Below are 13,014 nucleotides of genomic sequence, written 5' to 3'. Positions count from 1 at the left end.
TCATCACAGGTTCTGTCTTGCAGTATTTTCTTTCCACAAGAATAAAAGTTGCATCAAGCAAAGTAACCCTTCTGACCATTGTTATAACATAAGCTGTAGCCAAATGGAATGAATTGTGAAGCAGTGTGAGAAGTGTTAAACATTAAGTGGTTTAGTAAACAATGTTATGTAGCATAGATACAAAATAAAAGACCAAATGCATAAGGGATTTCTTGAAAGCACCCATTGAACTGCTTTCCAGCTGAGGGTTAAAACTTGAATTTCTTGAGGCTAGAATGTTTAGAGATTAATAAAACTTTGGAAATACTGTATTTTGTACACATTATTTTTCATATTCAATTTTTAGGAAACAGTTTTCATTTCGTGAAAGTAACATGCAGTATCAAGACGTTGTTTAAAAATTAAATTTTCTACACTTATTTTTTTAATCACTAGCCAAAAAGGCCTCCAAATTTCGAGACTGGTTGGACTGCAGCAGTATGGAGATAAAACCCAATGTCGTCGCTATGGAAATTTTAGCGTATCTAGCATATGAAACCGTGGCACAGGTAAGAATTCTGATCTGTCATATTGTTTGTTAGAAGATTAGTTGATTTCTCCCCATCCCTGTCTGTGATTCAAATTCTTCCACCTGCCACTGCACCAGAAATGAGAACAGTCGTGAGTTCTCTTATGACAGTCTTACCATTTTCTGGAATTTAGTTCAATCATGTTTCTTTGCATTCTCAGCTTTGGTGGGTGTTAGGGTAAAAGTGACTGCCTGTTGCAACTTTATCCTAACCAGAACTAGAAGTCCTCGGATACTTCTTCTTAATAGTGAACTTCAGGTCCACATCTGCCTTGTTTAGAGATTATTTTCCAACCTTGAAAAATACTTTTCTAGGTATATGAGATCTCCCAAGTGCTTATCAAAACCTACATCTGGAATCACTGCTCACAGACAAGATTTTGTTAAAGCATGGGTCTTGCACCATAAACATCAGCATCTTCTTGGCTTTTGTTTAAAATACAAACTCCTAGGCTATACCCTAGAGCACACCTACTGAATTAGAATACTTGGGCCAGCTAAGAGCCCAGAAATCTGAATATTAAAAAATGGTCCTTTAATGATCATGAAAGTAAAGTTGGAGAACCACCCCCAAGAAAGTAAAGATTATATATCATTTGTATTATATACAGAACCTAGAACAGTTCTTTTTTTTTTTTTAGAACAGTTCCATCCACAATACAGATTTTTAGGCAGACGACATTATCAGTAACATTGGGAATGTGTTCCTTTAGTTTTGCCACTTCAGTGGCAGCCATGATTATTTCCAGCTGTGTAACTTTATTTTCATTACTCTGATCTTCTAGTTAGTGGATCTGGCTCTTCTTGTGAGGCAGGACATGGTCACCAAAGCAGGGGACCCCTTCAGCCATGCCATTTCTGCAACCTTCATTCAGTATCACAACTCTGCTGAGGTAAGCCTCAATAAAATCTGTCTTCTTTGCCACATCTGTGGATTTTTTTGCATGTCTGGTATTTACATTAATACTGCTTTTTTTTTCTAATTATGTTGGAATATATAGCCTTCAGTCAAAGAATCTTAATATATTTAGCATTCAACAAATATTAATTGAATACCTAGTGTGTACTGGAAAATGCTAGTGGTGTAGTGGTAAAGAGCAATGGCTGCTAACCAAAAGGTCAGCAGTTTGAACCCACCAGACACTCCTTGAAAACTCTATGGGGCAGTTTACTTTGTCCTGTAGGGTCACTATGAGTTGGAATCAACTTGATGGCAGTGAGTTTTTTGGTTAGTATGTACTGGGCCCTGATGATCCGTCAATACAATGAGTTTTTTCACCTTTTCCTTACCTTACTTACCTTTCCCTTTCCTTCAGTGAATAGTTACAGAGCACTTCTCATTTCTATTGGAAATAACAACTTATCTAGTAATTGAATAATGTTAGGAAACATTATTTCTTTGTGTCTCAAGACACAAAGCGTTATTACTATTATTCATGTAATTTCTGGCATTTATTCATAATTTTCAATTTCAATTATTACTCTATCTCTAAACATGATTTAGAAAATCATGGCTCCATTTGTCCTTAGTTTTTAGATTGGCTTTATCAGGTGAGGATCACATCCCGTTTGACCTGGTTTATGCTGCTGATATCCCCACCTGTGAGACTATAAAGTCTTTCAACTTTAAGTCTTTATATTATAACCGTAAGGAGCCCTGGTGGCATAGTGGTTAAGTGCTCAGCTATGAACCAGAAGGCTGGCGGTTTGAATCTGCCAGCTGCTCCATGGGGAAAACAGGTGGCAGTCTGCTTCCATAAGATTACAGCCTTGGAAACCCTACGGGGCAGTTCTACTCCGACCTATAGGATCACTATGAGCCAAAATTGACTTGACAGCAACAGGTTTGTTTGTTTGCTTTATAATAACTGTGCATGACTTTCGGCATTAAAAATACTGTCTGTAACCAATATGTGCCTAAAAACCAAAAATGCAATATAATACGTTGAATAAATTTGCTAATGTTTGACCATTTTTACTAACAGAAACAGTAATTTCATATAATTCAAGCTAATAACCATAGAGAAGGCAGTAAGAAGGTTAGGTTGGCATCTACGTATATAATTGTAAAGGCAGCTGTTGACCCAATTAGGTGAAATGTATAACCTGACTGACTAAACCCCGTATTGTATCTAAACTTTATTACAGATATCTCTAGGTGGGGATGATGGCTCAAGTAGTCTCTCAGAAATAGTTGTAACCTTTTTTTAGGTCACCAATTCCTTTGAGAATCTGATGAAAGCTATAAACACATTTACAAATTTTGCAAACAGTTTCAGGGTGTTCAGATACCCCCTGAAGTCATTTTATGGATCTAAAAGGCCTACGAACCCTATGAACCTAAGTGTCTCTACTCTAGAGTACTTAGAAAATGTATAAAGAGATGTGTCTGTACACCCATTCCTCACTTATCAACATGGTAAGGTTCCAAAGACCGGGTCATTATGCGAAAATCAGCATTATGTGAAAATGGAGGATGACCACATCAGATCACAAAATGGAAGATGAGTTCATTATGTAATGTAATGTAACCACTGAGAATCAAGGCCCAGCCACGCTGACCTATAATCTTAACCATCACAATCAGCATTACTCTCGCCTCACACCTCAGCATTCATTACTGCCGGACATACATCTTTAAGGCACAAAATATTCAGATAGTAGATTTTTTACCGTTGTGGTAAATGCAAAATGTTGGATAACAAGATAGTCAATAAGTGAGGAATAGGTGGATAGCATCTTTTTACAAAAGTCAGTTTGGCATCTTTCTTATACCCCTTGGAGAATCAGATTAGCTTGGAATCCAAGTAGCGATTAAAATGTTTATTCCCATTTAAAATCCTGGTTTTTTTTTTTTTTTGAAAAGGTCATACATCATTATCAGTCAACATACTTGAAAAGTCCCTAAAGCTTGCCCAGTTGATTAAACAGTATTTATTTTATGTTACAAACCCGAATTATGATGTCAAATAACATACTTTAGAATGTTTTTGATGCATGTTCGCTTTATGAATATGTGTATAAATATGCTTTTGATTAACATCAGACAAATTTGTTGTAACATTTCTAATTGAAGAAATTTACAGTGAACATAACAAGCCTAGTTTTTCCTTAACATTCAAGGGATTGCTTGCATGGTTAAGAAAACCCTTTATTTTTCCCCTTTCTTGGCCCTTCAGGGTGGCCAAGCTGCCCTGGGGAATTGTTCAGCAACCGCAGCCTTTGTTCCCAACTACCCAGCAGTTGAGAACAATCTCCTGTGAATCCTGGACTTCCTGGGCTCTCTGGGAGGTGGGAGCAACAGTGTCGGAGAGCATTCTGATTAAATATGTTGTACAGGCCTCAAGCTTTTCCCTGGCCTGGCAGACACTCCTCCTCCCCTGTGACTGGTGGTCAGAATAAGCAAGCGTTTAGAGAGACTGAAAGTCTTCCTTCCTGCCTCTACTGGCTGACAAGATACAAAGAGAAATGGCTGCTTTGAAGTAGGAACTTTACCCATCAACATCAAAAAAACAACAACTAACAGCATCAAGGGTCTCCTTTAAGAATGTATCAGGGAACTTTGGAGAGTTATAATCTCTATTCAGAGAAAGAATATTTTATAAAATAATAAATAAACAAGCCATTCAAGATAGCATATACTAATTTCCAAATGAGTGCTGCAGACAGAAAGTGCAGAGGTAAAAGCACTCCTTAGTTACAGTCAAATAGGACATCAGCAAGGAAGTAAACTTAAGCTGTGTATGAAAGGAAAGATAGAACTTTGATGAGCAGCTAGGAGTGGAGAGAGTCCTCCAGACTGCAGAAGTAGCATAAGTACAACTGTGCAGAAAAAATAACTCTGATAAAAATATTTAAGCTGTCGTGGATTGAATTGTGTCCCCCAAAAATATGTATATCAATTAGAAAAGATCGTGATTCCCAGTATTGTGTGAGTGTCCACCATTTTGTGATTTGACGTGATTTTCCTATGTGTTATAAATCCTACCTCTATGATGTTGATGAGGTGGAATTAGTGACAGTCACGTTAATGTGGTAGGACACAGTCTACAAGATTGGATTATGTCTTGAGCTAATCTCTTTTGAGATATGAAGGAAAGAAGTGAGCAGAGAGACATCAGGACCTCATATCACTAAGAAACAAGAGCCAGGAGAATAGCTCGTCCTTTGGACCCGGGGTCCCTGCACTGAGAAGCTACTCAGCCAGGGGAAGACTATGACAAGGACCTTCCTTCAGAGCCAACAGAGAAAGAAAGCCTTCCCTTGAGCTGACACCCTGAATTTGGACTTGTAGCCTCCTGGACTGTGAGAAAAGAAATTTCTCTTTGTTAAGGCCATCCACTTGTGATTTCTGTTATAGCAGTACTAGGTAACTACGACACAAGCACAGGGTTCATTGAACAGGGGTAGTAGAAAGTGAGATTAGAAAATGGAGGTTCAAATTGTACATAGTCTTAGACTCCTAGTAATTAAGAATCTGCTGAAGGTTTCTTGACTGAAGATGATAAGTTCAGAGGATGTTTGAAGAAGATCAAAATGATGGTGCTATGTCCAGTGGATTGGAATGGCAAACTAAAAGCATGGAATTAATACACAATGCATTGTATTTTAACAAATATTCTTGAGCATTAACTGTATAAGGGACTAAGCTAGTTACACTTGGATTCTTCATACTAGACTAACCCAGTAAAACCCAGTGCCATCGAGTCGATTCCGACTCATACTGGACTAGCAGGTTTAATACTAATTAAATATTAAGTTAATTTTCTAGTTTTTTTTTTTTTTAACTTGGTTTGTACAGAGGAAGCAACAATCCCTTGGAGCTGTCTTGTTTCCTAGGAACAAGTCATGTCAGATTAGCCTCATTTCTGCTTGTTTGATAGTATTTCTGGGCAAGCAGATGAAGGAAATACTGTTGAAACCAATATTTGAGTTTCCTCAAGGTGTTTTTACAAAGTCTGGCATAATATTTTTTATGCATTACCTAGAATTGTAGACAAGTTAATATGGTTGATAGAATGAGAAAAGTGTAGATTAATAATAACCCAAAGCTAAACCTATTGCCATTGAGTCAGCTTAACTCATAGAGACCCCATAGGACAGATTAGAACCGCCCCATATAGTTTCCAAGGCTATAAATCTCTATATGAGTAGACTACCACATCTTTCTCCCATGGAGCGGCTGGTAGGTTTGAACCGCTGACCTTTCGGTTAGCAGCTAAGCATTTAACTACTGGGCCACCAGGGTTCCTCAGATTAATAATAACATGCATGAAAAAGACCTAGAGATTTTTATTTTCCTATGAATTTCTTAGGAACCAGTATTGTGATGTGACTGTGAAGGAAAATTTTGTTTTGTTTTGTTTTAGATTTTAGGCACCGTCTTATAGAATGGACATTGACACAGTGGAGAATGTCTAAAGGAGAGTAAACAGGAGGGTGAAGGAACCTGAAAACATGTCCATGATTAGTGATTAAAGATACTTGGAGTGTTTGACCTATAGAAGAGAAAACTAAAAAAATCAAACCCCTTGCCATCAAGTCAATTCCAATTCATAGCGACCCTATAGGACAAAGTAGAACTGCCCCATAGGGTTTCCAAGGAGCACCTGGTAGATTTGAACTACTGACCTTTTGATTAGCAGCCATAGCACTTAACCACTATGCCACCAGAGTTTTATGGAAGAGGCTGTGAAATATAGCAGTTTCTAGATATTTAAAGTGCCTTCACATGGGAGAGAGAGCACAGGCTTGTAGTTACAGCCAAAGAAACCAGAATGGTATGAGAGATATTTCTAAGGAAGGAATGGACTGTTCGCGGGAAGAATTGAAGTAATCTGCAGTAACCCTGAGGCTTTGAGTTTGAGTTACTGGGAAAATGCTGGTCACCACTGATACAAATAATGTCTGAAAAGGGATCTAGTTTGGGGAAAGAGTTTTAGGGTTCCTTTTGAAACATGTAAATTGGAGGGTCAGCAAAAAGAGGAAGACCCTCGATGAGATGGACTGACAGTGGCAGTAGCAGTGGGCTCAAATATAGCAATGTCTGTATCTGACAAAATCAGTAGAATTTTTAGAAGCTGTATAGAAGGAATCCTAATTTTTGTCTACATGAGAAGATATACTCAGACCCTCGGGGCCAGGCAGAGGCATCTTTTCTATGGACTAGATAAGAATAGATTGTGTTTTTCATTTGTAAACTTGTAGTATTAAATTCGAGAGTCAATGGGCAAAATCTAATGTTAGTAGAAGGGCTGGTCATTTGATTTCAAAGCCACATCTCTTTGGGCAGGGTTCTTGCATGAAGACCAGTCCGGACTCCCCGGAGAACACGCCTCCTCCTACACCAACAGCTCCATCATCTGGACCACAGCACTCAGGGAAGATGATGTCAGGATCCCTAGGAAATGGGAGTATTGGACAAGACTCAGCTAAAACCAAGCAAAGAAAAAGAAAAAAGGTCAGTGGTGATTTTCTTCCGGTGGGGTTGGGAGGATCTCTTTTTAGAGATATGGGAAATTTTTACTGCTTTTCTTATATTTTTCGAAGCAGCTAGTTATCTTTTAGCCATTCTTAATGACTTCTACTCAAGCCCTTTTAGCATCTTCTGGATAAAGCAAGATATTTTTTCCTAACATTTTATTATAAAAATATTTCAATATACAGAAGAGTTCAAAGAATCAGAGTGAACACTCTGTATTTTACCACCTAGATTCTGTAATATCATTTTACTATATTTATTACTTATCTATCCATCTAATTATCCCTCAGTTCATCTTTTCTTTTTTGATACACTAAGTTGTAGGCATCAAAATACTTGATACCTAAACACTGTGTATATTTCTTTATGGCTCCTGATTTTGGTTTTGGTTTTCGTAGAGATAAAACTTACACACAGTAAACAACTCACCAACTCACTCATTAATAAGAGTGAATAAATTGATGTATTCATACAATGGAACATTACTGAGCAATAAAGAGGAATAAATTACATTTATCCTGAAAAACATGAATTGGGAAGCACCTAGGCTTCCTAGGTCGCTGTGAGTTGGAATCAACGATGCCAACGGCTTTGGTTTTTTTTGTTTTTTTTTTTTTTGGTTTTGGAGACTGTTTCCCTGGTGTCCTATAGGGTCGCTATGAATTGGAATCAACTCAACAGCAATGGGTTTGATTTTGGTTTAGGCTGTTTCTAGGAAACCTGGTGGTACAGTGGTTAAGCGCTTGGCTGCTAACCAAAACATCAGCAGTTCAAGCCCGCCAGCCCATCTGCTAGAGAAAAGACTTGGCGATGTGCTTCCGTAAAGATTATAGCCTTGGAAACTCTAGGGTAGTTCTGCTTTGTTTTACAGGGTCGCTAGGAGTCAGAATCGACTCAACAACAATGGGAGGCTGTTTCCAATTTTGAGTTATGAATAAACCTGCTGTAAATATTGTTGTACAGGTCTTTGTGACAAATGTTTTTTATTTCCTTTAGGTAAATGGCTAGGAATGAAATTGCTGGGTCATAGAGTAGTGGGTGTGTGTTTGGTATTTTAAGAAACTCCAAGACTTTTTTTCCAAAATGATTGTACCATTTTATACTCCCCAGCAATACATGAGTTACAGTTGCCCCACATCCTCACCAACATTTGGTGTTGTCATCATTTTTACTTTAGGCTATTCTAAAATAGCTCATTATAGTTGGTGATAACTCATTATAGTTTGAGCTTGAATTTCTATTATGACTAATGATGCTGAGCATATTGCATATGCTATGTTCACTGCATTTCTGTGTAAATTTTAGAATCAGTTTATTTCTACACACACACACACTCACACGTAGCAAATTCTGGTAGGATTTTGAAAAGGATTGGGTTGAAGGTTTACATCAGTTTGGGGATATGAATGTCTTGATAATCTCACGCCTTCCAATCCATGAACATAGGATATCTCTTCATTTATTTAGAAATTTTGAAAATTTCTCTCTGTAGTATTTTGTAATTTTCAGTGTACAGGTCTTGCACATCTTTTGTTGAATCTATTTTTGGAATTTTTTTTTTTTGATGCTTTTGTAAATGGGTTGTATTTTGAATTTCATTTTCCAGTTATTTGTGATGGTACAAACAATTAAGTGCTTGACTACTAGCCGAGCGGTTGGTAGTTCAAACTCACCCAGAGTCACCTCAGAAGACAGACCTGGCAATCTGCTTGTGAAAGGTCACAGCAGTTCCGCTCTACACACATGGGGTCACCATGAATTGGGATCAACACAACAGCAACTAACAACAACTACAAATATTTAAAAATACAGTTGATATTTTTTAATTGTTCTTGTATTCTGAAACCATGCTAAGTTTACTTGTTAGTTTTACTAATTGTTTTGTGGATTACTTAGGATTTCCTATGTAAACAATTGTCATCTGCAAATAGAGACACATTTACTTATTCCTTTCCAATCTTTATGCCATTGATTTCTTTCTCTTGCATTATTGCTTTAAAAAACTAGGACTTCTAGTACAGTGTTAATTAGAGTGGTGAGAGTAGACACCCTTGCCTGCCTTTTTCCCAGTTTGGGGGAAAGTGTTCAATATTTCACAGTTAAGTATGATGTCAGCTAAAGATTTTTTGTAGATGCTCTTTATCAAGTTGAGGAAGTTTTCTTCTATTTGTAACCTGCTGCGAGTTTTTATCAAAATGGGATGTTGAATTTTTTCGAATCCCTTTTCTGTATCTTTTGAAATGACTATTTAATTTTTTCCTTTATGCTATTAATATGGTAAATTGATTTTTTTAAGTGTTAAACAAACCTTGCATTCCTGGGCTAAATACTATCCATTTTACATATTTCTGGATTTGACTTTCCAATATTTTGTGAAGATTTTTACATCCATATTCATGAGGGATATTGGTCTGTAATTTTCTTTCTTTTATTTTGGTATTAGGGTTATTCTGAACTCTTTTTTTTTTTCGTCTATTTACAGAAAATGTTTGTGTGAGGTTGATGTTATATTTTTTTCAACTGGTTTATAGAATTTACAAGTAAAACTAATTTGCTCTGTCATTTGTGATAATAGTTCTTTTGCACCTCATATTGGTAACTTGTGTTCATTGCCTTTTTTTTTCCTTGATCAGTCTACCAAATAGTTCATAAATTTTGTTAATCTTTTCAAAAGAACCAGCTTTTGACTTCGTTGATGTTCTCTATTATTTTGTTTTCTATCTCATTGGTTACTGTTATTATCTTTATTATGTCTCTACTCATTTGGGTTTACTTTGCACTTCTTTTTCTAGGCTTAAAGGCAGAAGCTTAAAAAAAAAAGGCTTAAAGGCAGAAGCTTAGGTCATTAATATTAGCTCTTTCTTATTTTCTAATATATAGATTTTTAAAACTATATATTTCTCTCTAGTCTCCGCTTTTGATGCACCTCATAAGTTTTGATGTGTTTAATTTTCATTATTAAGCAATACAAAAATATCTCTGATTACTTAGAAGTGTGTTGTTTAATTTCCAAATATTTGAGGTTTCCTACATATTTCATTTTTTATTTCTAATATAATTCCTTTGTGGTCAAAGAAAATATTCTGGATGGTTTTAATCCTGTTAAATTTATTAAGGGTTGTTTTGTGGCCCAGGTACTCTTGAAAAGAATGTGTGTTCTGTAGTTGTAGGGTGAAATGTCCTATAACTATCATTTAGGTCAAAATGCTTGCTAGTGCTGTTCGAATTACCTGTGTCTTTGTATCTATTGTTTTATCTTGGCTGAGGGAGAGTTGCTAAAATCTCTAATTCTGATTTGAAAAAAATGTTTCTTTGTCTTTTTTAATTATTCTAGTTTTTCCTTGGCTGATTCTTTTCAGAAGTACACCTCCAGGTCCCTCTTCCTAGTCTGTCTTAATCTGAAAGCTCAGCTGAAACCTGTCCGCCATGGGTGACCCTGCTGGCTGGTATTCATATACTGATGAAATAGCTTCCAGCATCACAGCAACATGCAAGCCCCCACAGTACAACAAACTGACAGACATGTGGGGGAAACAGAGGAGTAACAAGCCACCCACGAGTCAAACCTGGAAGCTTCTGATCCATAGTCAGATGCGTTATCCTTTGCCAGTGAAAACCTTATGAATAGCAGCAGAACATTGTCTGATATAGTGCTGGAAGATGAGCCCCCCAGATTGGAAGGCACTCAAAATACGACCGGGGAAGAGCTGCATCCTCAAAGTAGAGTTGACCTTAGTAGCATGGATGGAGTCAAGCTTTTGGGACCTTTATTTGCTGATATGGCACAACTCAAAATGAGAATAGCTGCGAACATCCATTAAATATCGGAACGTGGAATGTACGAAGTATGACTCTGGAAAATTAGAAATCATCCAAAATGAAATGGTATGCATAAACATCGATATCCTAGGCACTAGTGAGCTGAAATGGACTGATATTCTACATTTGGAATTGGACAATCATATGGTCTATTATGACAGGAGTGACAACTTAAAGAGGTATGACGTTGCATTCATCATCAAAAAGAACCTTTCGAGATCTTTCCTGAACTGCAATGCTGTCAGTACTACGATAATATCCATATGCCTATAATGAAGACCAGTTAATATGACTATTATTCAAATTTATGCACCAACCACAAAGGCAAAGAGGAAGAAATTGAAGATTCTTACCAGCTTCTGCAGTCTGAGATTAATCACACATGCAATCAGGATACATTGATAATTACTAGTAACTGGAATGCAAAAGTTGGAAACAAAGGAGAAGGATCAGTAGTTAGAAAATATGGCCTTGGTGAGAAACAATGACAGAGATCACATGATAGAATTTTGCAAGACCAAAGACTTCTTCATTACAAATACATTTTTTCAACAACATAAATGGCAGCTCTACATGTGGGCATCGCCAGATGGCATAACAAGAATCAAATTGACTACATCTGTGGAAAGAGACAATGGAAAAGCTTAATATCATCAGTCAGAACAAGGCCAGGGGCTGAATCCCGAACTGACCATCAATTGCTCATACGCAAGTTCAAGGTGAAACTGAAGAAAATTAGAACAAGAAACACTAAAGGTAGTTCTCTGGTTAGAAAATCAATAATATCAGATATCAACCCAAGACTAGAACACGGGTAGAGCAATCAGATGTCAACCCAGATAGCGAAATCACAAAAATAAACCAAGATAAAAAACACTCAAAACAGGGAAACAGCGATGTCTTCATGTGAATGAAGACAACATTAAAACAATCAAGACGGATTAAGAAATGTAGTCATATATCTTTCATATGGAGAGGAAGAGAAGGCAATATAAAGAAATAAAAGTTAGGTTTAAACATAGAAGAACAGGAGTAAATACTAAGATAACCACAAAGGAGACTGACAATCCTACTCATCAAAATAAAAAACAAGAAAAAAAAGAGACTCAGCAGAAACAAAATCAACGACAATGAATAACAGGAAAAAAGAATATATAAACTACTCAGCACAAAAAATTAAGTGGGACTTTGAAATGTGGCGTCTGGGGTCTTAAATGCTAACAAGCGGCCATCTAAGGTGCATCAATTGGTCTCAACCCACCTGGAGCAAAGGAAAATGAAGAACACCAAGGTCACATGACAACTAAGAGCCCAAGAGACAGAAAGGGCCACATGAACCAGAGACCTACATCATCCCGAGACCAGAAGAACTAGTTGGTGCCCGGCCACAATCGATGACTGCCCTGACAGGGAGCACAACAGAGAACTCCTGAGGGAGCAGGAGATCAGTGGGATGCAGACCCCAAATTCTCATAAAAAGACCATACTTAATGGTCTGACTGAGACTAGAGGAATCCCGGCGGCCATGCTCCCCAGACCTTCTGTTGGCACAGGACAGGAACCATCCCCGAAGACAACTCATCAGACATGAAAGGGACTGGTCAGTGGAGGGGAGAGAGATGCTGATGAAGAGTGAGCTAATTATATCAGGTGGACACTTAAGATTGTGTTGGCATCTCTTGTCTGGAGGGGGGATGGGAGGATAGAGAGAGAGGGAAGCTGGCAAAATTGTCACGAAAGGAGAGACTGAAAGGGCTGACTCATTAGGGGGAGAGCAAGTGGGAGTACGGAGTAAGATGTATGTAAACTTATATGTGACAGACTGATTGGATTTGTAAACGTTCACTTGAAGCTTAATAAAAGTTAATAAAAAAAAAAAATTAAGTGGGAAAAAGAAAGTGTCAACAACATACAAAAAAAAAAGACATCAAAACAGCAGCACTAAACTCATACCTATCCACAATTACACTGAATGTAAATGGACTAAACGCACCAATAAAGAGACAGAGAGTGGCAGAATGGATTAAAAAAACATGATCTGTCTGTATGCTGCCTACAAGAGACACACCTTAGACTCAGAGACACAAACTAAAAGGATGGAAAAAATATATCAAGCAAACAACAATCAAAAAAGAGCAGGAGTGGC

The 13,014-nt window shown here is 37.3% G+C and overlaps 1 protein-coding gene across 5 annotated transcripts in view; it reads left to right on the top strand.

The window, feature by feature from the left end:
- SUPT3H (SPT3 homolog, SAGA and STAGA complex component) overlaps positions 1 to 13,014 on the top strand; it is a 538,271-nt gene that overhangs the window by 434,467 nt on the left and 90,790 nt on the right. For all 5 annotated transcript variants that reach the window (XM_049893481.1, XM_049893456.1, XM_049893465.1 and 2 more), the window contains 3 exons: positions 436 to 548; positions 1,354 to 1,461; positions 6,861 to 7,028. In XM_049893481.1, the coding sequence (XP_049749438.1) occupies positions 436 to 548; positions 1,354 to 1,461; positions 6,861 to 7,028 (389 nt within the window). The remainder of the gene's footprint in view (positions 1 to 435; positions 549 to 1,353; positions 1,462 to 6,860; positions 7,029 to 13,014) is intronic.

This window comes from Elephas maximus, chromosome 1, assembly GCF_024166365.1.
Source record: "Elephas maximus indicus isolate mEleMax1 chromosome 1, mEleMax1 primary haplotype, whole genome shotgun sequence".
Taxonomy (NCBI): Eukaryota; Metazoa; Chordata; class Mammalia; order Proboscidea; family Elephantidae; genus Elephas; species Elephas maximus.
This window is presented reverse-complemented; position numbering and strand designations above follow the sequence as displayed.